This window comes from Rana temporaria, chromosome 2, assembly GCF_905171775.1.
Source record: "Rana temporaria chromosome 2, aRanTem1.1, whole genome shotgun sequence".
In the NCBI taxonomy this organism is placed as follows: Eukaryota; Metazoa; Chordata; class Amphibia; order Anura; family Ranidae; genus Rana; species Rana temporaria.
This window is the reverse complement of record NC_053490.1, coordinates 448,658,523-448,686,411: the sequence shown is the minus strand read 5'-3', so window position 1 is coordinate 448,686,411 and position 27,889 is coordinate 448,658,523. Positions and strand designations below refer to the sequence as shown.

The following is a 27,889-nucleotide window of genomic DNA, read 5'->3' as shown; positions in this document are numbered from 1 at the left end:
CTAGGGAAGTCTCACTGTCCAATTTTAATCCTTTAAATTCCTTGGTAGCTTAATTGCTCCATCTCTGGAAAAGTTATAACACAACATCTACTCAGGCCCCACCTCAAACAGCATTTATAGGAGATCCAGCTTTACCTCCAGGCTTCACTTACCTCTCAGATTACACAAGGTGGATACCCTCAGATGTTCTCTTTTTACACAAACTGGTTAAGAACTTAGAGTTTATCCCCTTCCAAACCCTCCAAACTACATACCTAGCTCCAAACAAAGAAACACTTTTATAAATCTCACTTCAAAATAGACACAATGTCAAGATCATCTCTATATGAGCATTGCTGAGAGCACTCTGCTGTAAAATGCATAATATTATAAGCATTTGTTTCTGGAACATTATGTATCAAAGCATATGCATATTGGGGTCCTCGTATTCAAAGGAGTTAAATAATTATTGTTGAGTAAAGCACTGCAGACCAGAGGTCTGGTTGCATATGATTTGATATCCACTGTGCATACAAAGGTTGGAAAACTTGACAACTTTACAGTGGCTTTCCCTTACCAGGTGATTGAACTAACAGTTTCTGTTAAAGAAACAGAGCTGCGAAGAAAGCTATGATGTCTATTTTTATAACCCATAGTGCTCTGGAAACACTTTCTCTGGTACTAAATGTTTATTTGTAAGAACAATGAATGTATACAGATAATAACAAATATAAAGCAACATTAACAATCTATACACTTAAAAAACAACTAAAAAGAAATGTAAAAAACATATATGAGCATAGGTATAGAGTATTTGAATGTATGTACAATGTACATATAAAACTGTTAAACTGGAATGATATTGTGTAATAAATTGGCCAGCTGTTAGCAAACAGCACAGACAATATATGGATTATAATGCCTCTGTTGGGAGCTGTATACTTTTAGGTACATTCCAGAAATATGTAGTTTGTCCTCTACTCAGTGAAAATTGTTTCACTTGAATTACCTTTTACAGAGTGGTTGTTCGTGTTGAAATAAATCATCTAATTATGGGCTTAGAAGGGGCAACAGAAACATTTTGTTTCATCTTTTTACATTGAATGTAGTGTTAAAAGGTTGGGGAAGGCCAACAGTGTGGCAGGATTCTACAAAAATCCAGCTGTTCTTTTCCATTTACTGCTAGGCATCAGTAAAATATAATTACTCCTAAGTTACAATAAATTGTGAATGTGTTGGAAGAGAGATTGTGGAAATTGATATTTCTTATAAAGCTTTCTATTACAAAATTATTTTTGTAAAAGAGGTCCTATAAAAATGTATGCGGTTGTCCAACTACTTGACGCCTCTGGTGAAGCTTAAAGTAGAACTCTGGTCTGCAGCATTCTTTTTTTTTTTATCTGGTTGTGCACGGGCTGGTGGGAGGACTCAGGTGGAGCCATCTCATCACTGCAGACATCCTACCTATCTAAGCTAATGTGCACTGCTTTGCCTAAGCATAAACAGTACATGACAGTATGACATGGTATTTTTAAACTCTACAAACTATATAGTGTGAAAAAATAAATCGCGATATATAAAACAGTTAAGGAATGTCTGTTTTCACAGACTATTCAATATAACCAAAGTGACAATACTTTCAAATAAATCACCATGTGACATATGTGAATATATGTACAAAAATTATATATAAATAAATTGAAGCAAGTCCATGAATAAAAATGCAATCATTAAATGGTGTACAAATTATCTTCTAATCTTCCACCACACCCAGGCGCTAGTAATTCCTCTCCCGTCAGATGCAAAACTCACCAGCTCAATATGCCTTACACTCTCGTGCTCGGCGTGTAAGCGTAAACAAAACCTCACAGACAGGTTTAGCAGATGTTCCAAATTCCAACCATTGATATAGTGCTATTTATTTTTTCAAACTATATATTTTGTAGAGTTTAAAAATACCATTTCATATAATTGTATTTAAAGTGGCTGTTTCACGATTAAACTATAACACTATAAGCGCAGTGGTGGTAACACAAAGAAGGGCGGATTTTTGCTTGGTTACCATTTATTTATAAGTTAAAAATAACAAACATGTTATCTTTACCTGCTCTGTGCAGAAGTTTTGCACAGAGCAGCCCCGATCCTCCTCTTATCGGATCCCACTTTGGTACTCCTGACCCCCCCTCCAGTTGGGTGCCCCAACGCCAAGCAGCTTGCTATGGGGGCAACCGAGCCAAGCTGCAGCTCCCTGTGTCCATTTAGACAGAGCCGTGGCCCAGCCCAGCCCAGCCCCCTTTCTCTCCTCATTGGATGACTGACTTTGATTGACAGCAGCGGGAACCAATAAAGCCATGCTGCTGTCTCAGCCAAAGAGGAGGGGATTCCTGGGCAGCCAAGACACTACTGCAACTTCACTAGATCTAGAGGGACCTCAGGTAAGTATTAGGGGGGCTGAGTGGGTCTTCTGCACACAGAAGGCTTTTTACCTTAATGGTGAGAAAGCATTAAGATTAAAAACCTTCTACATCCAACCACTTTAAGCAGGGCCAGTACAAGGCAGGGGCTGAAGGGGCGAGTGCCCTGGGCGGTACCATTTCATATAGGAGGGGGGCACAGTTCTGACACACAGGCAGCCGCAGTCGCCAGACCAGTACACTTGTGGCATAGTAGTCAGCACGGGCAACAAATTGTGTGCCGACTGCCGAGTGCGCTCCTGCATCTGGTACGGACATCACCTCCCGGCTCCCTTTCCTGTTTGTTTACTCCCCCTATGGAGGAGTCTCTTGGTGCATTTGATGGGCACAGTGGCTGCGTGCCCATCAAATGCAGCCACTGTGCCCATCAAATGCAGCCACTGTGCCCATCACATGCAGCCGCTGTGCCCATCAAACGCAGCCACTGTGCCATCAAACAGCCACTGTAACCATTAATTGTTGCCAGTTTGCCCCATCAATTGCCACCAGTGTGCCCATCAATTGCCGCCAGTGTGCTGCCAGGTTGCCCCATCAATTGCCACCAGTGTGCTGCCAGTTTGCCCCATCAATTGCCACCAGTGTGCTGCCAGTGTGCCCATCACACGCAGCCACTGTGCCCATCACACGCAGCCACTGAGTGGCTGTGTGTGATGGGCACAGTGGCTGTGTGTGATGGGCACAGTGGCTGTGTTTGATGGGCACAGTGGCTGCGTGTGATGGGCACAGTGGCTACGTGTGATGGAACAGTGGCTGCGTTTGATGGGCACAGTCTGTAACCATCAATTGTTGCCAGTTTGCCCCATCAATTGCTGTCAGTGTGCTGCCAGTGTGCCCATCAATTGCCGCCAGTGTGCTGCCAGTGTGCCCATCAATTGCCGCTAGTGTGCCCATCAATTTCCGCCAGTGTGCTTTGTTCTATTGCTTTAAGTATATTCTTGTTTTGAAACAACATTGATTCTTTCTTAAAAATGGGGGGCGCAGTTTGCTATCTTCACCCTGGGCACCAAATGTCTTTGTCCCAGCACTGACTTTAAGACACTTGTCCGAGTTACCCTTCCATACTCCTAACTACTCATGTATACGTGGATATTTAGACACAGAGCCGTGGCCCAGCCCAGCCCAGCCCAGCCCCCTTTCTCTCCTCATTGGATGACTGACTTTGATTGACAGCAGCGGGAACCAATGAAGCCATGCTGCTGTCTCAGCCAAAGAGGAGGGGATTCCTGGGCAGCCAAGACACTACTGCAACTTCACTAGATCTAGAGGGACCTCAGGTAAGTATTAGGGGGGCTGAGTGGGTCTTCTGCACACAGAAGGCTTTTTACCTTAATGGTGAGAAAGCATTAAGATTAAAAACCTTCTACATCCAACCACTTTAAGCAGGGCCAGTACAAGGCAGGGGCTGAAGGGGCAAGTGCCCTGGGCGGTACCATTTCGTATAGGAGGGGGGCACAGTTCTGACACACAGGCAGCCTCAGTCGCCAGACCAGTACACTTGTGGCATAGTAGTCAGCACGGGGAACAAATTGTGTGCCGACTGCCGAGTGCACTCCTGCATCTGGTACGGACGTCACCTCCCGGCTCCCTTTCCTGTTTGTTTACTCCCCCTATGGAGGAGTCTCTTGGTGCATTTGATGGGCACAGTGGCTGCGTGCCCATCAAATGCAGCCACTGTGCCCATCAAACGCAGCCACTGTGCCCATCACATGCAGCCACTGTGCCCATCAAACGCAGCCACTGTGCCATCAAACAGCCACTGTAACCATTAATTGTTGCCAGTTTGCCCCATCAATTGCCGCCAGTGTGCCCATCAATTGCCGCCAGTGTGCTGCCAGGTTGCCCCATCAATTGCCACCAGTGTGCTGCCAGTTTGCCCCATCAATTGCCACCAGTGTGCTGCCAGTGTGCCCATCACACGCAGCCACTGTGCCCATCACACGCAGCCACTGTGCCCATCACACGCAGCCACTGAGTGGCTGTGTGTGATGGGCACAGTGGCTGTGTTTGATGGGCACAGTGGCTGCGTGTGATGGGCACAGTGGCTACGTGTGATGGAACAGTGGCTGCGTTTGATGGGCACAGTCTGTAACCATCAATTGTTGCCAGTTTGCCCCATCAATTGCTGTCAGTGTGCTGCCAGTGTGCCCATCAATTGCCGCCAGTGTGCTGCCAGTGTGCCCATCAATTGCCGCTAGTGCGCCCATCAATTTCCGCCAGTGTGCTTTGTTCTATTGCTTTAAGTATATTCTTGTTTTGAAACAACATTGATTCTTTCTTAAAAATGGGGGGCGCAGTTTGCTATCTTCGCCCTGGGCACCAAATGTCTTTGTCCCAGCACTGACTTTAAGACACTTGTCCGAGTTACCCTTCCATACTCCTAACTACTCATGTACACGTGGATAATACAGCACACATTATCACCTAATGCAAACAGTTGGAAAACAGCATGTCAGTTGTACTCTTTGAGGAATAACACAATACATTCACTAAAAGGGACTTTTTCTTTAAATGGCAATCATGTACCTACAGTGTAAAAGGAAAAGGTAATTTTAATACAATTACTGTTTTACATATTATAGGTGTGTTCTATTGGTAGGACATACCATAATTGCAGTTAGCATACATCACCAAGCTAGAGATTGAGATGGCAACTTAGAAGACAGGGACTATTATGAGACATTATGTAGTCTTAGAAAACTGCCTTTACTGTTCATTGATATTATGGAGCATATTTATTTTAATATGCATCTGTACAGATTACAGTTGCTCTTTGAGCTTTCTTAGTGAATAATATACCAAAGGGACCAGTTGTAAGGTTTACCAAAAACAGTTAAATACATGCTTAAGACTATAATAGTGCAGAGAACTGTGAACAAATTGATTTATGATTATTTTTGTTTGTTCTGTAATAACTAGCAATTGAAGCAGTCAAAGCCATAGAGAAATCCTTGTTGGATAGTCTGGCATATGAACGAGCACAGTTAATTATCTGCAATCCCAAAGGTCTTTAGCAGGGAAAACCTTAATAAAGCATTTGCCACATCCCGTTGTCCTTTAAAGACCTTATTATATTTAGTTTCCTGTAGAGTATTCTGGTCCTGAAAGTTTGCACACCTGTTCTAGTCCCTTTTTTTCCATCAAAATAATGTAGGCAACGAATTAAGGCAATCCAAATATTTTTTTTTGTTTTCTAGCTAGTCAAAATCAGTTTTGACGTAAAGGGACACTTTTTGGTTGCTATGGACATTGTCCAGTTTCCAGGCAGAAGGAACAGTATATATAATATAAAACTGCATGCAGGGCACTGGACAAAGCACTATGGACAATAATTTGATACAGTACACTGTAATCTTACAGCTACACATACTGTAGCTGCTGATTTTTAACATTAGGACACTTATTTGTCCTGGAGTCCAGTGATGTCAACACTGCAGCCGAGTTTACGTCCGCTGGTCGGGTGCTGCCACAGCCATTGCGGGTAAGGGAACCCGGCAGTGTAGCCTTTCGGTTTCACGGGACAATCTCTACTGCGCACGTGCAAAATGTGCTGCACTCTCTCACTGGCCCCACAGAAGGGGAGGGATGAGGGGGGGGGGCGAGCTGCTGATATAATTTGCGGCGGCCCAGTCTACCGGAAGTGGGGGTAGGTACCTGTTACATAGTTACATAGTTACATAGTTACATAGTTAGTCAGGTTGAAAAAAGACACAAGTCCATCCAGTTCAACAACAAAAAATAAACAAACAAAATAAAAAACACAGTACAATCCTATACACCCAACTCCATACCCACAGTTGATCCAGAGGAAGGCAAAAAACCCCAGCAGAGCATGATCCAATTTGCTACAGCAGGGGAAAAAAATCCTTCCAGATCCCCCGAGAGGCAATCGGATTTACCCTGGATCAACTTTACCTACAAATCTTAGTACTCAATTATTTTATGTACATTTAGGAAAGTATCCAGGCCTTTCTTAAAGCAATCTACTGAGCTGGCCAGAACCATAATAATAGGTACCCGCTCCCGCCTCCTACGGAAAGGTTCCAAATGTGGCACCGGAGGGGGGAGTAATCAGATAAGCAGAAGTTCCACTTAAATAGTAAATGCTTTAAATGACTTGAATAAGAGTAAGAAATAAATATTGAGCTGTGCACCTTCACACCTCAGATTGCTTAATTTCCTGCACCGTCACACCTCAGATCCCCCATGTTTTGCACCTTCACATCTTTGATCACCCCAAATCCTGCACCATCAAACCTCAGATCATCTGTACCTTTACACCTCACATTACTCCAATTCCTGTGCCTTCACACTTCAGATCACCCCAATTTCTCCACCTTCACACCTCATATCAGCTCCAAATCCTGCACCTGTAAATTAGTGGTTCTTAATAGCCAACATGGTTCAGTAGTGCAGGGGAAACGGATCATCAGGGCATAAGACAGTGTTCAGCAGGGCAGAGGATGGAGTCAGAAGGGCAGAGGACTGGGGTAAGTGGGGTAGAGGTCTGGGGTCAGCAGGGGAATAGGACAGGGTCAGCTGGGAAGTGTACAGGGGTCAGCCAGGCTGAGTTCTAAAGTCAGTCGGGCAGTGTACAGGAATCTGCGGGGCAGAAGATGTAGTCAGTGGGGCAGTGTGCAGGGGTCAGCTAGACAAAGGTCTGAGGTCAGCAGGGTAGTGTAAAGGGGTCAGCAGGGCAGAGGATGGGGTCAGTGGGGCAGTGTACAGGAGTCAGCCGAGCAGAGATCTGAGGTCAGCAGGGCAGTGTATAGGGGTCTGTGGGGCAGTGTACAGGTGTCAGCCAGGCAGAGGTCTGAGATCAGCAGGGCAGTGTACAGGGTCAGCTGTCAAGAGATCTGGGGCTCAGTAGGGCAGTGTACAGGCGTCAGATGGGCAGTGTACAGAGGTCAGTGGGGCAGTGTACAGTGCACAGCCGGGCAGAGATCTGAGATCAGCAGGGCAGTGTAAAGCGGTCAGTCGGGCAGTGTACAGGGGTCATCCAGGCAGAGGTCTGAGGCCAGCGGGGCACTGTACAGGGGTCAGTGAGGCAGAGGTCTGTTTTATTTACTGGATTTCTAAGTGGATTTGTAAGTACATGTCATTTTAAATAAATCGTTTTTATTGGAGGACTTTGCGTAACAAGAGTCTCTTCTCTAACGTTTGAAGGTCTTTATGCCTGGGGGTCACCTTAAAGGGCATATACGCCATATCTAGTGTGCGGGGTAAGCTCACTAAACCGAGATTAGACCTGGATCAGGTCTCATCATCTGGTATAAGGCTTATTATACCCTTTCTGGAGTGGAGCACTAGGTGGTGATCACATGAGGCACTATAGAATAGAACGTGCTCTACACTACCTTCTTGATTGGGATTTGTTGTATAACTTACACCTTTGGACTTTGCACTTTATTAACTTTTCTTTGTATGATGGCACAGATGATATCAATTTCATTCTAAATAAGTGGATATACTGGATTTGTCATGCATATTGGCTGCAATTTGCCTTTTGTTTTAATGTAACACGATATGCACTTTATTGATAGTCACACATTTAGGACAGTGCAACATTTCTTTTTTATTTATACAGTAGATTTGGATGTGTGCAATATTGTGAGTACATTGGTTATTCACAAACCTTTTACACCAAGCGCAGATAATATTTTTTGGTTGAATGTTCTGCCCTTGTCCACCTTGTTGCTCTACTGCATTGTCACCCTGTCGCATGCATTTGTGGTTGATACTGCAACTACGGTAGTTGTACCGATACTTTTTGTGCAAGAATGTTGCCTTTTTGTCACTATCAAAAAGTGCAATGCAGCACTCGTTTTCAAGAAGTGCCTGAATCACATGCATGTATTGCAGTAAAGGATTGCAGGAGAATAGCAGCACTAACATGCAACAAAGCATTTGAAGGGTTGAAAGCATTCATTTCTGAAAAAAAAATGCAGTCGGTAATGAGGCACAGTGCTTTAGCAAGCATGTCATTTTGTTAGGGTTTACAGCTACCTAGCTTTGCTAATTGTTTATTATCATTTCTATTATTGCTTTCCTTGGGATTTTAATATTTTTTTCTATTGAAGGAAAGAAAATATCCACTTAGAATCCCTTTTATTCCCTGCACTCTAATTTGACTAGTCCAGCATTGTTTCAGAAAATGCAAACGTTATAGCAAAAAGTGTTGAACTTCTGTGCCAATTTTAACTTGTAGATTCGAATTAAATAGTAAAACCCCAGGGCTGAGAAACTTTATTCTTTTTTTTTTCTATGCAGATCCCACAACCTTTTCAATGGTATTATAGGAGCAATGTGTAGCATTGAATTACCTAGTTTCTCTGCATTGAAATCGGTTACCATTTATTTTTTATTTAGGGTCTCTGTAGTGTATGTCTTACATGCAGGACAGCCATATGTGAGAATTTATTACCACAGCCGTGACTTTGTCATTATATTGTTTTTCTGTTCTTCTGACAGGGAAATATGGGGCTTAATGGGATTACTGTATATGGAAAAATATGGACAGTTTCGACATGCCGCGGTGTGAAAACACAACAGTCCCTCGAAAATTATGCAATTAGACTGATAAACACCCACATCGCCCACTCTGTAATCTGTTTGTTTAATAACAATAATGTGATTTATTCTGGAGGATATCAGAATTTCTAAAATGATTCTGGCTTTAAGCCACTTTAATAAACACTAACACGGAGAGCCTGCAGAGAGCTCTGAATAGCTATGTTAGGCAAAGAAACATTATATCAATTAGAAAGGGGCTGTTATGCATGCATAATAAATAGCATTCACTTCTTGTAAATGTTATTTTATAATCACTTTTTTGCTTAGGAGTTAGTGGTAAGTTAAACTGTCCTGGGTTTTTGCACAATACTCAAAGCCATAGATATCTACACCCTTCTATGGTTGCATATGATCACCCTCAATGAGAAAACCACAATCCTTTATTTTACATTTTTCCTGTACTATCACAGTGAAAAAGAATCTCCTGAAGAAGTTCCTGAAATATACTTTAAGGCCTCCATTCAAACCTTTTTTCGTGAAGGTTGTAATTGAACCAGTGATTTTGAATGCAAAATATATTTTTTGTTTTTAGTGATTGTTTTTCTTATAAGTCCCCTCAAGTCAACTCCCAGAGACCATATGGATAATGTTTCCTCCGAATGATCCTTCGTCTACGTATGTATGGGTCTTCAGTCTTCACAATAGCATGTTCATACTTTCTTATCTGGCCTCCCCCATTTTTAAAAGGATAATTGCCACTGTAGTGAGTTGTTTCTTCTCATTATTGGGGTTGCAAAATCGAGTGCAGCTCTGTATAGAAACCAATCAGCCTCCAAGTTAGAAGCTAATTGGTTTCTATGCAGAGTTGCATCAGATTTTGCACCCTCCAGCTTTAGTAAATGTACCCCAATGTGTCTGGAATAAGACAGCTTCGGTTCAGTCATCTGGACTTCTAGTTAAAGATTAGGGATACATTGTTCAATCATCCATCTGTTTGTTTTCCTTGCTGTCAACAATATTTTTCTAATTTTTTGTCCACGCCAAAGTTCCTACCTTCTCTTTCTTCATTGTCTAGCTTTCATATCCATAGAGAGCGACAGAACACCATAGCCTGAACAATTCTGTCTTTTATACACACATTAGTCAGCAGTTGCATATTACTCTATCTTTGATTTAAACAAATACACCAGGCCTATGTATATCTACACATTTCAATAGTTTACTCAAATGGACACAAATTTCACAGGATACTTACCAGCTAGCCTGCAAAAAAACAAAAACAAACTGACCCTGTCTACATGTTAAAAACAGAGATTTTGGTTGCACACTTTTGCAAATATACATGGAAGCTGCAGTGCCTTTGTCCAGTCTTCTCTGTATACAGCAGTCCCAACTCTATATTTTTAAAAGTACATTACTGTAGTTGCATGTGATTACCACAAGGAGAAAAACATAACCCTTTATTTTACCTTAGTAATTTTTCACATGCTATCACAATGCAAGAGTATCTTCTCAAGAAGTCCATAAAATATACTTCAACACTTCAATTTAAACCTTATTTTGTTTCTTGTGAAGTTTTGTAATTGAGCCAATGATTCTAAATGTGAAAGATATTTACTTTTTTTTTGTGATTGCTTTTCTTATTAAATGTCCTCAAGTCAATGTCAAGTGACGCAGACCATAAGAATAGTGGGCCAGATTCACAGAATAGATACGACGGCGTATCTCCTGATACACCGTCGTATCTCTTGTCCTATCTATGCGGCTGATTCATAGAATCAGTTCCGCATAGATAGCCCTAAGATCCGACAGGTGTAATTGACTTACACCGTCGGATCTTAGGATGCAATACTTCGGTCGCCGCTGGGTGGAGTTTGCGTCGTTTTCCTGCGTCGGGTATGCTAATGAGCATTTACGGCGATCCACGACGGTTTTTGTGTTCGTTACGTCGTCGCTAGTAATTTTTTCCCGTCGCAAAGTTAGTCATGATTTTACATGCCTTAACTTTACACGAGCCATGTTAAAGTATGGCCGTCGTTCCCGCTTCAAATTTCAATTTTTTTTTTTTTGCGTAAATCGTCCGGGAATACGAAACGCCGTAACTCACGTCGCCGTTCAAAAAAATGACGTCACATCGCGCAAGGCACGGCGGGAATTTCAAAACTGAGCATGCGCAGTATGTCCGGCGCGGGATCGTGCCTAATTTAAATGGTACACGCCCCATTTGAATTGGGCGGGCTTGCGCCGGACGTGTTTACGATACACCGCCGCAAGTTTACAGGTAAGTGCTTTGTGGATCAGGCACTTACACTGAAAACTTGCGGCGGTGTAACATAAACGGGTTACGTTGCGCCGCCGCAATTGTACCTGAATCTGGCCCAGTGTTTCTTTAGAATGATCTGTCTTCTATTTGGGTCTTCAGTCTTCAAAATAGCACATTCACAATATTCTTCACAAGAATCCATCTGTTTTCCTGGCTGTCATAAGATTTTTAGAACTCCTTGTCAGTGTCAAAGTTCCTACCTTCCTTCTTCATTGTCTAGCATAAAAATCCATAGAGAGTGACAGAAAACACCATAGCATGGACAATTCTATCAGTGCATTTCAAGATCTTTTCTAGTTGCTTTTTCAAAGTCTGATCTTATTATTCATTAGTACTGATCAGGCATTTTGAAAGGGGGGGGGGGTTGTCTTTTTGGCCTCTTACATGCATCACCTAGACAATTTCTGAAATTTTCATGGACTGGTATAAGCAGGTGGGCCCAAATGTCTGTTCTGAACTTAATATGGAGAGGCTAGCCCTGTACAGTAGACCATGATTGTATTAAAAGCTTTTTTTTTTTTAAGTTTTTTTTTTTGGGGATGGATAGGTACCTCTGAACCAATCTAGGGGAAACAATTAGACAAGACTGCTTGTAAATATATTTTTGCTTATTTACTCTTCTCTACTGTTTTTTTTGTCTTAGTTGATAAGAGATTATATTTTTGAATTGTCTTATTTATACTCACGCCATTAGGATAAGGTCAGGGTATAAGCGGTTCCTAAGAAAATCTCTTTGCATGCTTCCAAGTACATTTGATTCTAAGACTATAATTGAAGGGTAATAAAGTCATTGGTATGTATTCGACATGAGGATTTCAAGGGGGCTAGTCTGAAGGGCAAAGAAACAACACATTTATGCCTGCTTAAAGATGGTATTAGTTCTTTAATATTGTATTGTAATTTTGTTATATATCAGTTTTCTGCCACGGTGTGCTTAGAAAATTGTATGTATGAAATTTGTAAAAAAAAAGCATTTTTATATTTGAAAGTCATAATGTAAAAGATGACATTAGCGAATAAATATATTATATGCTTTTTATGTACTTTATTTTGTAGTCTGATTTTATCAAAGTATACACATTTTATAAAAAAAATACAGTTGAAATATGTAATTCTGTTTTGCAAAGTGCAAATAAGGGTATTGCTAATATACAATCGCCACAATAGTGAGCACTTTCTATATGAATACTAATGCAAAACAAAAATACATGAAATGAAAAAGTACACCCAAAATACAGTTGGTTTGCGAAGTGTCTGTTATGATACTCACAGAGGGGGAAACCACCTTGAGTGAAAGGCCATAGACATATGACTGTCCAACAAATGTAGGTGATGTTTCAGGCTATGTAGGCCTCATCAGATTAAGGAAATCTTGAGTTCTAAATAAAAAAAGAAAAAAGAGGGGATGCAAAAGCCATATGCATTGCTTTATAAAAATGTACTGATATAAAAAAAAGCACAAAAAACAATATTCACAAAAGCCATGTGGCTGTAGGCATTAAAGAGAAAACAGACAAAAATGCTACAACTGAACTTCCCAAAGACTGTTAATTTACTAGTTAAGAGCTTGCTATGTCTAAAAAAAGAGAAGGTGGCGCACCCTATCTGTGACTAATTTAGGTCTATTTTTAATAAAGCAGTTGTGCTTACACCAGAAATAGGATATTGCGCAATGTATTCAATAAGAGATTACAAAGAGCTGCTGATGTGCCTGTAGACATTCAATGACATGTTGCTCTTGGCCAGATTTGGTGATTATTTAATGTGTATAGGGCACACCTAGACCATAGCTGGGTATCATTAGAACAGGATAGAATTCTTATTGTTAACTCCTAGCCGCATCTGCTTTAGGGATGTGTCCCGGATAGAAAAGATGTTTGAAAGTGGTATCTGGCAATTCTTTAATAAAACATAGTAAGCAATCATATTTCAGATATCTATTATCAGATCATTTACTATTATTTATGGATTTTACAGATTTGTAAGCTGGTCATACACTGATGGACTGTAAGCTGAACACATAAAGAACCGATTCCCCCATCTAAATTAGACAGTACAGATGAACAAATCTCCTGTTGCGGCTATTGAATTTTGACACCTGGCCTACCAGCTGTCAAAGCACCTAAACAGTGACTGCATTTGATCAGATGTAGTTGAAGTGCAGCAGAAATTTTACAGCAAGCTCCTTCTAGAAACATTAATCAAATGATCATCTTTTGTCAAAAAAGTAGGGCCAGAGGGGCCACCTATTGAGTGCAATTTAGCTGGTTCCATGGGATCCAGCTGAAATACGTATAGTGTATGGCCAGCTTTACTCTGTATTGTCTTAAAGTGGTTCTAAAGTCAAGATTTTTATTTATATTTTTACTTTTTTTGCGTTCCCTGCGTTTAAGGACCGCCTCCTGCCCATATACGTTGGCAGAATGGCACGGCTGGGCACATGTACGTACAGGTACGTCCTGTACTAGTACCCAGCCGCGACCCGGTCAGAAGCTGCGTGACCGGGACGCGGGACCAGCAGACCCGATCGCCGCTGGAGACCTGCGATCGGTCCCCAGAGATGAAGAACGGGGAGAGCCGTGCGTAAACACGGCATCCCCGTGCTTCACTGTGGCGGCTGCATCGATCGTGTCATCCCTTTTATAGGGGGACACAATCGATGACATCACACCTACAGCCACACCCCCCTACAGTTGTAAACACACTTCAGGGAACACATAACCCCATCAGTGCCCCCTTGTGGTTAACTCCCAAACTGCAACTGGCATTTTCACAATAAACAATGCATTTTAAATGCTGTGAAAATGACAATGGTCCCAAAAATGTGTCAAAATTGTCCGAAGTGTCCGCCATAATGTCACGAAAAAAATCGCTGATCGCCGCCATTAGTAGTAATTTTTTTTATAAAAATGCAATAAAACTATCCCCTATTTTGTAAACACTATAAATTTTGCGCAAACCAACCGATAACCGCTTATTGCGATTTTTTTTACAAAAATAGGTAGAAGAATACGTATTGGCCTAAACTGAGTAAAAAAATATTTTTTTTATATCTTTTTGGGGGATATTTATTATAGCAAACAGTAAAAAATATTGCATTTTTTTCAAAATTGTCGCTCTATTTTTGTTTATAGCGCAAAAAATAAAAACCGCAGAGGTGATCAAATATCACCAAAAGAAAGCTCTATTTGTGGGGAAAAAAGGACACCAATTTAGTTTGGGAGCCACGTTGCACGACCGCGCAATTGTCAGTTAAAGCGACGCAGTGCCAAATTGCAAAAAGGGGCAAGGTCCTTTAGCTGCATTTTGGTCCGGGTCTTAAGTGGTTAAGGTGAAAAATGTCCCAGTGCCAGTACTGTCCCCTCACCCCCCTAAATGCTTATCTGAGTCCTCACTCAATGCATTGCTGTGCTGTTCTTCTGTGGCTCTCTCCTCTCTTTCGGCATTCACGGGAATGAGAGGCAGCATTGGTAGCCATTGACTCCTGCTGCTGTCAATCAAATGCTGTAAGCAGGGAGTGGAGGGTGGGGGTGAGCCATGCTGTGTGTGTCTATGGATGTCTGCTCCCATAGCAAGCAACTTGCTACACTGAAGTGGAGGAGACAAGAGTGTCAGCTGGGGATCCCAGAAGAGGAGGTTCGGGGCGGCTCCATGCAATTCCATTGCGCAGAGCAGCCAAGTTTAACAATGCACTTTTTTTTTTTTTTTAAAGCCTTTATAACTGCTTTAAGAACTGTATTGAACCAGATTCCTTTTTAGTAGCTAATGGTGCAATGAACACAGAATGGGTATTCAACTTATGAAGGTTTTCCTTTTTAATCATATTACATATTTATAATATTTTAATAATGTTCTAATTTTAATGCTGCAGTATATAATGTGTCATGCTTTTGTTTTCTTGAAGGTGTGTCTGATTGGAGACTGTGTTGGAGGAATTTTGGGTTTTGATGCTCTGTGCCACAGTGCAAAGACACCTGGGGAGAGTCAAAGCTCAAGCAGGAGAGGAAGTGGCAGCAGCATCCAGGTAACTTTCTTGCTATAACTGCAACCATGTGAGCTAAAATATTTCTCAATTTTGAAATAAAGACTTTCTTCTACTAGTGCCTATTTTCAGTGTGTACTAAACAATATACTGCACTGTTCTATGAACTGAAAACTATTCTGATTAAAATATTGATACGCCAATATTTTATTCAATTCAACCTGATGCTTAAAGTACAATAAACCCTCAGTTAACATGCACTTGGCAATAAAAATGTTGTAATCCACATCACAATTTATTTGTTTTATTTTAAGCAAGGTAAAAAACTTTCCAGTTGCTGTTTCCCCCACACACTTTCTAAATACTTACCTGAGTCCTACATCGATCCAGTGCTTTGCTCATCTGCAGTTTGTATCTCCTTTCTCTCTGCTCTCACAAGCTTGGCTATAAGCAGCGGGAGCCAGGGGTGGGTCTGAGCTTTGCTGTGTATGTCTATGGACACACTCAGTCTGGCTCGGGAGCATGCCCATATGTGTGCCACCTTAGGAAGCGACTTCCTATGACAGTATGTCAGAGAGGCAGAGCAGAGCGCACCGATGGAGGGCCCAAGCAGAGGAGGTTCAGAGTTGCTCTGTGCAATACCCTTGCACAAAGCAGGTACAACTTTTTTTATTTTAGTGGGAAAAAAAATGACTTTACAATCACTTGAAGCTGACGATACTCACAAAGATTCCTCCATCTATGCCAAACCATGTGAAATGAATCTCCTGGTGCGCAGCTATAGTATTCTGACTGCCAACTTTGAATGCTGTAAAAATATAAGAACGGTACCTGGATCTAAATGGACGCTGGTGCTGTTTGGCCAACAGTTTTCCTATAGGCTCCTTCAATTTCTCAGTTGAAAGATGTCAGGAGGGGGCCAACATGGCCATCATCAGAGTAAATTTCAGCCAGATCCAGTTCTCTAGAATTGGATGGAATTTGTTCCCTGTGTGGCCAATTTTACTTTTCTTGAGGTTTCCATGGACTTGCATATCACATCAGCATAGTAACATGACCTGCATCTTTGTGTAATTTGTTACATGTTTAATGAGTCATATTAAATAAAATTAGAAAAAAGGCTGAAAGAGACTATGCATTGGGCATATACTGTAGCTTTAATGGCAATCCATTGTACAGGAGCTACGCTGTAGGAGTTTCAGATTGTAGGCTGTATATGTTGGTTTCCTTTTGGTTGTCATATGCAATTGAAGTCCTAGCCAAAAGATCACAGATGAAGGTGACAGTGATCAGGGCCGGCCTTTGCGGTGTGCGGACAGTGCGATCGCTCAGGGCGCCATAGCAACAAGGGCGCCTGGCGACCGCAAAGATTTTTTAATTCGCCCGCGTATTAAGTAGTGGGCGGGGGGCGTGCCGCACACTGTGGGTGTCAGGCCGGCCCCCCCCCCCCCCCGCGACTAAAGAGGACCTTTCCGGGTGGGATGGCGTGGTGCCGGGTGCCTGGCTTTGCAGGGGGGGTGCCGTGCAAGCCGCATCCCAGCGAGCCGTCGGCACACCCGGGACCTGGCCGCAGTGATCCCCCTTCTGCTTAGGCAGCTCCGCGGGTCTGAGTTTCGGCTGCCTGTGACTGTCTCAGTCACGCAGCCGAGCAGTGAAGCCTCCTCCCCCTTGCCTGTACTGTGTGTGCAGCACGCGGCAAGCAGGTTATCTGAGCCTGCTTGCTTTACAGGGCTGAAGGGGGGGTCGTCTGTATTTTAGGGGGGGGGGGTTCTTTATTGTAGGGGGGTCTGCATTGTAGGGTGTGATCTGTATTGTGGGTGGGGGGTTGTTTTCTGTATTGTGGGGGGGGGGGGTTCTTTATTGTTGGGGGGGGTCTGCTGCACTGTAGGGGTTGATCTGTATTGTGGGGGGGGGGGTTGTTTTCTGAATTGTGTGTGTGTGTGTGTGTGGGGGGGGGGTCTTTACTGTTGGGGGGGGTCTGCACTGTAGGGTTTGATCTGTATTGTGTGTGTGGGGGGGTGTTTTCTGGATTGTGTGTGTGTGGGGGGGTTCTTTATTGTTGGGGGGGGGGTCTACACTGTAGGGGTTGATCTGTATTGTGGGGGGGTTCTTTATTGTAGGGGGTGTTCTGTAATGTGGGGGGGTTCTTTATTGTAGGGGGGTCTGCACTGTAGGAGTGGTCTATTGTAGGGGGGGTGTTCTTTACTGTTGGGGGGTCTGCACTGTAGGGGTGGTCTATTGTAGGGGGGGGTTCTGTATTGTAGGGGTAAATCTGTATTGTAGAGGGGGTTCTGTATTGTAAGGAGAGATCTGTATTTTAGGGGGAGGGGGTATGCACTGTACGGGGGTCTGCGTAACATGCAGGGGGTCCAGAACTGTTAGGGGGGTGTCTGTGTTACATATAGGTGTCCGGGGCTGTGTAATGTAAAGGTGTGCAGGGTGCAGTGTAATGTAAAGGGGTCCAGTGGTGCAGGGTGCTGTGTAATGTAAAGGGGTCCAGAGCTGTGGGGTGCTGTGTAATGTAAGGGGCCCAGAGGTGCAGGGTGCTATGTAATGTAAGGGACCCAGTGGTGCAAGGTGCTGTGTAGTGTAACGGGGTCCAGAGGTGCAAGGTGCTGTGTAATGTAACGAGGTGCTTTACTGTTGAGGGGTCTGCACTGCAGGGGTGGTCTATCGTAGGGGGGGTTCTGTATTGTAGGGGTAAATCTGTATTGTAGAGGGGGTTCTGTATTGTAAGGAGAGATCTGTATTTTAGGGGGAGGGGGTATGCACTGTACGGGGGTCTGCGTAACATGCAGGGGGTCCAGAACTGTTAGGGGGGTGTCTGTGTTACATATAGGTGTTCAGGGCTGTGTAATGTAAAGGTGTGCAGGGTGCTGTGTAATGTAAAGGGGCCCAGAGGTGCAGGGTGCTATGTAATGTAAGGGACCCAGTGGTGCAAGGTGCTGTGTAGTGTAAAGGGGTCCAGAGGTGCAGGGTGCTGTGTAATGTAACGAGGTGCAGGGTGCTGTGTAATGTAAAGGGGCCCAGAGGTGCAGGGTGCTGTGTAATGTAACTGGCCCAGTAGTGCAAGGTGCTGTGTAGTGTAAAGGGGTCCAGAGGTGCAGAGTGCTGTGTAATGTAAAGGGGTCCAGAGATGCAGGGTGCTGTGTAATGTAAAGGGGTCCAGAGCTGTGGGGTGCTGTGTAATGTAAGGGGCCCAGTGGTGCAAGGTGCCGTGTAATGTAAAGGGGTCCATCCAGAGGTGCTATGTAATGTAAAGGGGTCCAGAAGTGCAGGGGGCTTTGTAATGTAATGGGGCCCAAAGGTGCTGTGTAATGTAATGGGGTCCAGAGGTGCAGGGGGCTGTGTAATGTAAAGGGGCCCAGAGGTGCAAGGTGCTGTGTAGTGTAAAGGGGTCCAGGGGTGCAGGGTGCTGTGTAATGTAAAGGGGCCCAGGGGTGCAGGGTGCTGTGTAATGTAAAGGGGCCCAGAGGTGCAAGGTGTGGTGTAAAGGGGCCCAGAGGTGCAAGGTGCTGTGTAGTGTAAAGGGGCCCAGAGGTGCAAGGTGCTGTGTAATATAAAGGGGTCCATTGGTGCAGGGTGCTGTGTAATGTAAAGGGACCCAGAGGTGCAGGGTGTTGTGTAATGTAAAGGGGCCCAGAGGTGCAGGGTGTTGTGTAATGTAAAGGGGACCAGAGGTTCAGGGTGCTGTGTAATATAAAGGGGTCCATTGGTGCAGGGTGCTGTGTAATGTAATGGGGTCCAGAGGTGCAGGGTGCTGTGTAATGTAAAGGCGCCCAGAGGTGCAGGGTGCTGTGTAATGTAAAGGGGTCCAGAGGTGCAGGGTGCTGTGTAATGTAAAGGGGCCCAGAGGTGCAGGGGCTGTGTAATGTAAAGGGGTGCAGGGTGTTGTGTAATGTAAAGGGGCCCAGAGGTGCAGGGTGCTGTGTAATGTAAAGGGGCCCAGAGGTGCAGGGTGCTGTGTAATGTAAAGGGGCCCAGAGGTGCAGGGTGCTGTGTAATGTAAAGGGGCCCAGAGGTGATGTGTAATGTAAAGGGGTCCAGAGGTGCAGGGGGCTGTGTAATGTAAAGGGGTCCAGAGGTGCAGGGTGCTGTGTAATGTAGAGAGGTCCATTGGTGCAGTTGTGGAGAGAGGGTACACAGTAGTGACAGAGATATTGAAGGATGCAGGGGGCACAGTGGGGTGTTTTTACATTTTATGGGGGGGGGCAGATATAGAATCCGCCCCGGTTGCCAAATGCTCAAGGTACACCTGGCAGGCCACAGGCGGATTCTGCCGGAAAGACGGCATGGCGGCTGTCCTTGCCTTGCTATGAGGAGCTCATATGCAATGCGCACTGAAAAGACAAAGGAGGGCAAAAATCCACAGAAGCAGGCAGCGGATGTGAAAACTTTTTTCTGTAAGTAAATTCTTTTTTTATAAGTGCAGTGTACTGCTTAATGTCTGTTTTGTATTTTCTTTTTTAAATAGGGTGTTTCTTAAAGGAACTGTAAATGCAAAAGTTAAAAAATACTTTATTGTAATTATGTTTGATATTTGATAGTAAATTTACAGGTAGTGGTATTATACCATGTGATTTACTTTATATGTGGCGTTATTATAGAGTGTGATATACTTTATAAGTGGCGTTATTATAGCGTGTGATTTACTTTATATGTGGCGTTATTATAGCGTGTGATTTACTTTATATGTGGCGTTATTATAGCTTGTGATTTACTTTATATGTGGCGTTATTATACCGTGTGATATACAGTATATGTGGCGTTATTATAGCGTGTGAATAAAAGTTGTATTTTTATTATAGCTTGTAATCTTTTTGTTGGGAACTTAACGGAATGGAAGGCTTTAAATGGAGCCGGTATTGGAGAAATGGGTGTGGTTACCGAGGGGTGTGGTTACCAAGGGGCGTGGTTACTGAGGGGCGTGGTCACTAGGGGGCGCTGTAAAGCTTTCTCGCACAGGGCGCCTAAAGGCCTAAGGCCGGCCCTGACAGTGATGTCCCTGCAAGCAGACACTGCAAGGTTCTCACCCTACAATAGAAAGTTGGTTGAAGGAAATCCAGCAGGAAAGAAGGGATCAAGATCAGAAAAGGAACAGGCATACTGTAGATCTCAGTAGCACTAGTTGCTGACAACGCTGCATCCTGATCTAGGCCAACAAGGCCCAGGCCAGCAGGGGGGCAGCACAAAAAGGGTCCCCGCCAGCTTGCGCTACACTGTTAGTGTAAGGCAAGCTGCTTTTAATTTTGACTGTCCTATCATCCTGGACCACAAACCTTCCTCACTGTGCCCTATGTTTTCTGCTGCACCATTGTCATGGTTATATTTTTTTAGTTCTCTTCATAAAATTATCAGAAACCTGTGCTTAAAGTAGAACTATAGGCAACACTTTTTTTGTCATTTTGGACAGAGTATAGCCCCTGTTAGTTTATTTTTTGCCATCCCTGTCCCATTGCAAAGATTTCCCTTCACTTCTTGCCTTATAGCATAAGTGAAAGTGAGAGGAAATCTATGCAAATTAAGGGAATCCAATGCCCTCCCCCCAGGCCCTAAAATTTCAGGGCGGGTCTGAACGGAAAAAGGTGTGACCTTGACAGGAAGGGGTGGGTCATATTTAAATTAGGTGGTGCACAAGTTTAATCAGGCCTAGGGCAGCACAAAATCTAAATACACTACTGGTTGCTGATGAGCAGAGGGAAGAAGAGGTTCAGTAAGACTTGGATTCAGTGGAAGCTGGGCAATATGTCTTTAAATTTGCCCTTATCCTGCTTTTTGTTTCCATTATCAAGGATGCTATTGAGTGTGAAGAGAAGGCAGAGCCTTCACAAAAGTTTACGAACTTCAATATCATTCAGATTAATATGAAGAGGCTATAAATAATTAAAATATAATATGGACATGAATAAATGATTTTATACTTTGACTATAGATACCCTTTAAAAGCAACTAAGCAACCAAGCAAATAACCCCCCACCCCCCAATTAAAACTGTGAGGCCCGCCCACCCCCATATACATACGTAAACTCGTGTATCGGGGCTGCCTACACACAAAAACATGGATTGTAATACGCAGTATTGTAGTGCACACCAAAGTGAGATCAATAATTCTAGCACCAAACATTCTCTGTAACGCTAAACTGTAGGGATACTTTAAAAGCGACACTTATAGAAAATATAGATTAATTAAAGTTGTAGCCATTTCACAGGCGCACACAAATTTAGGGTTTGACATGTTGGGTATCTATTTAAAGCGGGATTCCACCCACGATTTTTTTTTAAACGTCAGCAGCTACTAACAGTGTAGCTGTAACAGTGTAGGCTTCACTGCCCGTTTCCTACTATGCATGCGCGACTTGCACACCGCTTTGTGAATGAGCGGCTGCCTCCTGGGATACACACAGTTCCCAGAAGGCAGCGCGGCTCGTTCACAAGAAGACACAGCGACGTAGGACGAGCCTCCGCAGTGAAAGACGAGGCAGAAGAGCTACTTCCGCTTAGCAACAGCCCTTTCAGGTGAGTATAAAACATTTTTTTTTTTCAATTTTTTTTTTTAATGATTTATAGGGGAAAAAAATGGGTGGAACTCCACTTTAAGTGCAACCTTATCTTTTATAGTTTACCAAAAAATTGGGTCAGTTATTGTGTTTGTGTGCCCTAAAATTAACTTTAGTGTATTTTTTTTTACATTTCTATACTTTTTACGTATTTTTACGGACCTTTACGGTAATATCATGTAACATAAAAACTGGGAACTACCACTATTTTATTCTCAGTAAATAATGTTTCAGAGGTTTTATTGCAATCTTCAGGCCTAAACATGTTTTTAAACATGTGCAAACAATCCAAAAACAGCTCTGACAGTGAGGCCTTGTACACACGACCGAACATGTCCGCTGAAACTGGTCCGTCGGACCAGTTTCCGCGGACATGTCCGACCGTGTGTAGGGCCTACCGGACAGTTTTCCAGCCTAGCGGACAGGTTTCCAGCGGACAAAAGTTTCTTAGCATGCTAAGAAACTTGTCCGCTGGAAGCCTGTCCGTCGGACATGTCCGATGGTTAGTACAACTTATCGGACATGTCCGCTGGCCCGAAATCCCGTGCATGCGTCGAATTGATTCGACGCATGCGTGGAAGCATTGACCTTCCGTGTCAGAGAACGTCGGTGTCGTCTACGTCACCGCGTTCTCTGTCCGCGGGGATTTTGGTCTGATGGTGTGTACACACATCAGACCAAAACCTCCCAGCAGACATGTCCGATGAAAACGGTCCGCGGACCGTTTTCATCAGACATGTTCGCTCGTCTGTACAAGGCCTTAAAGGGATTTAAACAATAACCAAATTACTTTTAGTTCACTAAAGCGCTGTGTAAGATAAACAAATGCCATTTATTTAAATAAAATACTTGATTTACCCTTTTTTTTGTATTGTTGCATTTCACTAAAGTTAATCTCCAGTAGCGTCTTTGCAGCCACTTTGCTTGAGCAAGGGTCTTTGTGGTAGGATCTTCAGGTAATATGCAGATTTCAAAATATTGGAAATTACATTGACAAGTTAAAGCTGATATAGGACATTAATCATTGGGTTTACATACACTTTAATACAAATATCAGAAAGATAATCATTGTTATGTAATTGATGTTATTCTGTACTGGTATATCACGTTTGTATTGTGTAACCACAAATTAAAGCTTAATGTAGCCTCACAATTGATACAAAGCATTATTCAGACATTTGTTCTCATATAACACTAACATAAGTCAAGGATTATTGGGAAACGTGCAGAACATGCGTCCTCGATTTATTCTGTACAACATACCATTGATGGAGAGAGATATCCCTTTCCTCTTGGAATCCATCAAGTGCTGATGTGTGGCATTCTCATCTTGTAAGAGTGTAGGAGTTTGATGAATACCGCGCTCCAGGGAATTACAAAAGGGTAATTTAATATACTTTGCTGTTGAAAGCTACTGTATAAGCCATCTCTCTCCATTATTAAATAACCTCCAATGTCACAGCCAAAAGAAAAGTGCAGAGTGTTGATAAGTACACCATCAACCTGTGTCCATTTCCCAGTTTTTTTCTCCAACGTGTTCATTATATTTCCCAAAATAGTATCTGCAGCACACCAAATTTAGATAAAAGACAGCATCCTACTCTTTACAGTAAATTTCCAAGGTATTGCAAACATCTTAATCGTACAGGTCACAGGACTTGTATTCATAGACTGTCAGGCCTCGTACACAAGAAACGTGCTGTTTTTTTTTTTTGTTTGTTTGCCGAGGAAACCGGTCGTGTGTACATTTTTAGACGAGGAAACTGTCGAGGAACTCGACGAGCCAAAAAGAGAGCATGTTCTCTTTTTCCTCGGCGGGAATGGAGAAAATTGGCTTTCGAGTTCCTCGACAGTCTAACAAGGAACTCGACGAGCAAAACGATGTGTTTCGCCCGTCGAGTTCCTCGGTCGTGTGTACGAGGCTTCAGTTATAGGCAGGCTACCTTCAGCTGATTGGACGCTGGCAAGAAGAAACTTGCTAGGGCCACCTACAACACTAATGTGTAACTTGTATAACCCCACCCACTCCATGAGACACCATTTTTTTTACTAGTCTGCTTAGGTTATGGACCCATTTACTGGGGAACTATTTTTCTTTTTAAACCATGTGATATTTTCTTTCTGACACTTCTATCAAGATGCTGCTTATTGCCCTGAGCGATTTAGCATTTTCTGGATCAGTACCCCTCAGTGTAACCTCGAGGACCGTATCCACACCCCACTGTGTAGACTGGCCTCTAATTTTTGTTTCAGTGCATCATACACTCAGCTTGGCATGAAGTGCAATATATGTAGTTAGCCGCAGCATACTATGCAGCAGTGCCGATCCTGACCTCTCTGGGGCCCTAAGCAAAATTACAGTTGAGAAGCGGGTGGGGGGGGGGGGGGGGCTGCAGTGACATAGATAGATAGTTAGATTAAAGATTGAAGTTGAGAAGCGGGGGGGGGGGGAGGTGTTCTGCTGTCGGAAATTACATCTTACATTAAAGTGAGTAGGAAGTGGGGGGGGGGGGGCTGACTTCTTACCTCTTCTCCCATGCAGGTGGGGCCTCTAGTAATTTGGGGGGCCCTCCGCAACTTTGCGGGGCCCTAAGTGTCTTTCATAGTGAGCCTATAGGGCGGATCGGCCCATGGCTGTGGTTAACTTCTATGGTTTACAGACCCTGAAGGCCCCTTCAGGGGTATGATGACTGTGGCAGGTAAAGCCTGGATCCCTAGTTGGCCCAATATCCTAAATAATGTGAAATAGGACTTATAGGTTGAATGAATGAATGAATGAATGACTTGTATAGCGCTACACATGCGAACTGAATCGCCTCTGGGCGCTTTTTCCAGCCAGAGTCTGCTTGGCTGATGCGGTCATTTTACCCCGTAGGATCATGACACGCTTGGGACACACAGTCATACATATATACTGGGCCAATTTTGGACAAGATCCAATTTACTTACCAGCATGTCTTTGGAGTGTGGGAGGAAACCGGAGTACCCGGAGGAAACCCACGCAGGCACAGGGAGAACATGCAAACTCCAGGCAGATGGTGTCGTGGTCGGGATTTGAACCAGCGACCCTTTTGCTGCTAGGCGAAAGTGTTACTCACTACACCACTGTGCTGCCCTGGGTTTAGGTAGGTACCTGGTAGTGCAAAACATTCAATGTAGTTTTATTAGCAGAGGAAGGGAGAGTTATTCACTTTAATACGGTGACCCCCATTATAACTGTTCTATTGTTTCTCTGCGTGAGCAATTTTAAATTGACAGTTTTTCTCCTCCTATCTAAACTTAGTCTCAGGAGGATGAGGTAGCTGCCTGGGTTATAGAGGCTCCATTATCAGGACACACAAACCCCCATCAATTCTGCACTCCATTTTACAAGTACCCCCACTTTGGATCTCCTCATTTAGCAAAGGCAGATCACAGCTGTAAGGAAGCTGGGATAAAAGGGCTGAACAAAATGTGTTCCGCAGACAGCCTACAGGAAACTCAAAACACTGTTTACAGTGACAGCTGTTCCCTAGTGCCTGACCAATGTCTTGTTATGTCACTGCTCCCGCACACTGACGCTAGCTCCCTTTCCAGTATGCATCATGTGGTCTATCTGACAAAAACAGATTTGTCTACCACTGTTTAAATTCTTCTAAAAACTGTTGCCGCTTTTTCCAGTGGCCAGAAATACCACTTCTACTCTTTTCCCACTGACCCTGTTCAGGCAAAGCCTACTTTACCTGAGGATGCTCTCTGCTGTGGACACACTTATTGATATGTCGCGATTCAGTCATTTTTAAGCAGAACTTCCACAGCCAAAACAAACTGCTATGGGCACTAGGAGGTTGGCTGACTTAAAAAAATAAATTTCATCTACACACACCTCACTGTACACACAACTATACACACCTTACTGTATGAGGACTGGCCCAATTTTGAAAGGGTATTCACTATGGGGCAGATCCACAGAGATCTGCACCCGCGCAGCGTATCAGAGATACGCTACGCCGCCGTAACTTTCCCGGCTTTGGTTCGAATCCTGAAAGATTGCGCGCCGAAAGTTACGGCGGCGTAGTCTATCTCTGGCGGCGTAACGGCGCGTAATTAAATGAAGCGCGTCCCCGCGCCGAATGAACTGCGCATGCTCCGTTTCTAAATTTCCCGCCGTGCATTGCGCGAAATGACGTCGCAAGGACGTCATTTTTTAAACTTAGACGTGACTTACGTCCATCCCGATTCACGGACGACTTACGCAAAAAAAATAAAAAATTCAAATTTCGACGCGGGAACGACGGCCATACTTAACATGGCAAATCTAACTATACACCGCAAAAAAACAGCTTTAACTATACGCCGGAAAAAGCCGACTAGAGACGACGTAAGAGAATGCGACGGCCGCGTGTATGTTCGTGGATCGTCGGAAATAGCTAATTTGCATACCCGACGCGAAAAAAAACAACGTGAATGCCACCCAGCGGACGCCAAAGTATTGCATCTTAGATCCAAAAAGGCGTACGAGGACGTATACCTGTCGGATCTAACCCAGATGCCGTCGTATCTTGGTTTGAGGATTCAAACTAAAGATACGACGCGGGTAATTTGAAAGTACGCCGGCATATCAGTAGATACGCCGGCGTACTCTGTCTGTGGATCTGCCCCTAAGTTTTTTGCTAAAAGTTATGCCATGGAAAAGAACTTTAAGAAGAAATGGGCTTTTCCATTAGTGGTTTCTGCCATTTCAGTTCTCAATAAACACCTTACAGTTCCTATTGCAGATGTTCCCTCTTTTAGGATTCTGTTGAAATAGGCGTTTATTGATTGGTTTGCGCAAAAGTTATAGCTTCTACAAAATAGGGGACTGTTTTTTTTTTACTAGTTATGGTGGCGATCGGCGTTTTTTATCGTAACTGCAACATTATGGCGGACACATCGGACACTTTTGACACCATTTTGGGCCATTGTCATTTGCATTGGTTACTGTTACTGGTTACTGTGAAAATGACACTGGCAGTGAAGGTGTTAACCTCTAGGTGGTGCTGTAGGGGTTAATTTTTCCCTAGGAACTGTTTCTTACTGTAGGGGGCGTGGCTTGGCTTGACACATCACTGATTGTCTGTTCCGCTGACAGGGAACATCTCAGAATGTGGAGACTTCGGTTGGCTTTTGTACCAGTAAAGATCTGATATGTCCCTTGCCTCTGGGTCCAGTGTGTCATTTGAAAGGGTTACAAAATAGAGTTTTTATCTATGCCCCTCCTTGCTTCTTGTCTTCCAATCTGCTGACTTCTGGCTCTTCTGTGGACCCAAGGCATTCATGTCACAGGGTACCTGGACCATCTTCTCCTAAAGGACTTTTTAGCTACAGTCTTGTCTGTCAATGTGCAACTAAAAATTCAATTACTTAAAAACTTTGGTTAGCTGATCGACTTTACAAAATCTGCCACTCACCAGGGTATGTACTCACCTCTGAGAGAAGCCCTTAAGTACAGGGGCCAATAAAGCTTTTAAATAATAAGCCCATAATTTCTCCTGGTCACTGCAGGTGGATGTATTCCTGGACAAAATTGCTCTCTTTGTACCCAACTGAACCCCGCTTCCAGTACTGGTGTTGGCCCATGAGTCCCTAACATGTATCAGGGAGGCAATCCAGCTGTGCAGATTCTTTAAACGATCATGCACGTTTAGAAAGACAGATGATGTGCTGGGTGCGTGATAGTTACTGTTGAAGATGAGTTGTCATTGTGTGCATGATTCTGATTACCAACTGAGAGAGCAATTGTTTATTTGTGTTCATCTTTTAACCTTCATTTTAAATTGCCACGGTTTATATAAAATTGTTACATTTGATTGCATATGTGTTACATACATAGAACAGCACTCATACATCTGTATCTTTTTTATAACATACATTAAATCATCCAATCGTCACATAACCAACAAGTTCCAGCATACCATGTCTCAACAGGCAGCTACTACTGAGCTACGATTACAGAGAATGATTAGACCAAATTCCTTTTTTATTTTTTTATCTCCATTTTATAATTGCTGTAATTTGCCCTACAACCTTTTATTTACAGCAATAT

At 43.4% G+C, this 27,889-nt stretch overlaps 1 protein-coding gene across 1 annotated transcript in view; it reads left to right on the top strand.

The window, feature by feature from the left end:
- Positions 1–27,889, top strand: part of PITPNM3 (PITPNM family member 3) — a 762,997-nt gene that overhangs the window by 612,714 nt on the left and 122,394 nt on the right. The window contains exon 7 of the mRNA XM_040338476.1: positions 15,191–15,310. Within this exon, the coding sequence (XP_040194410.1) occupies positions 15,191–15,310 (120 nt within the window). The remainder of the gene's footprint in view (positions 1–15,190; positions 15,311–27,889) is intronic.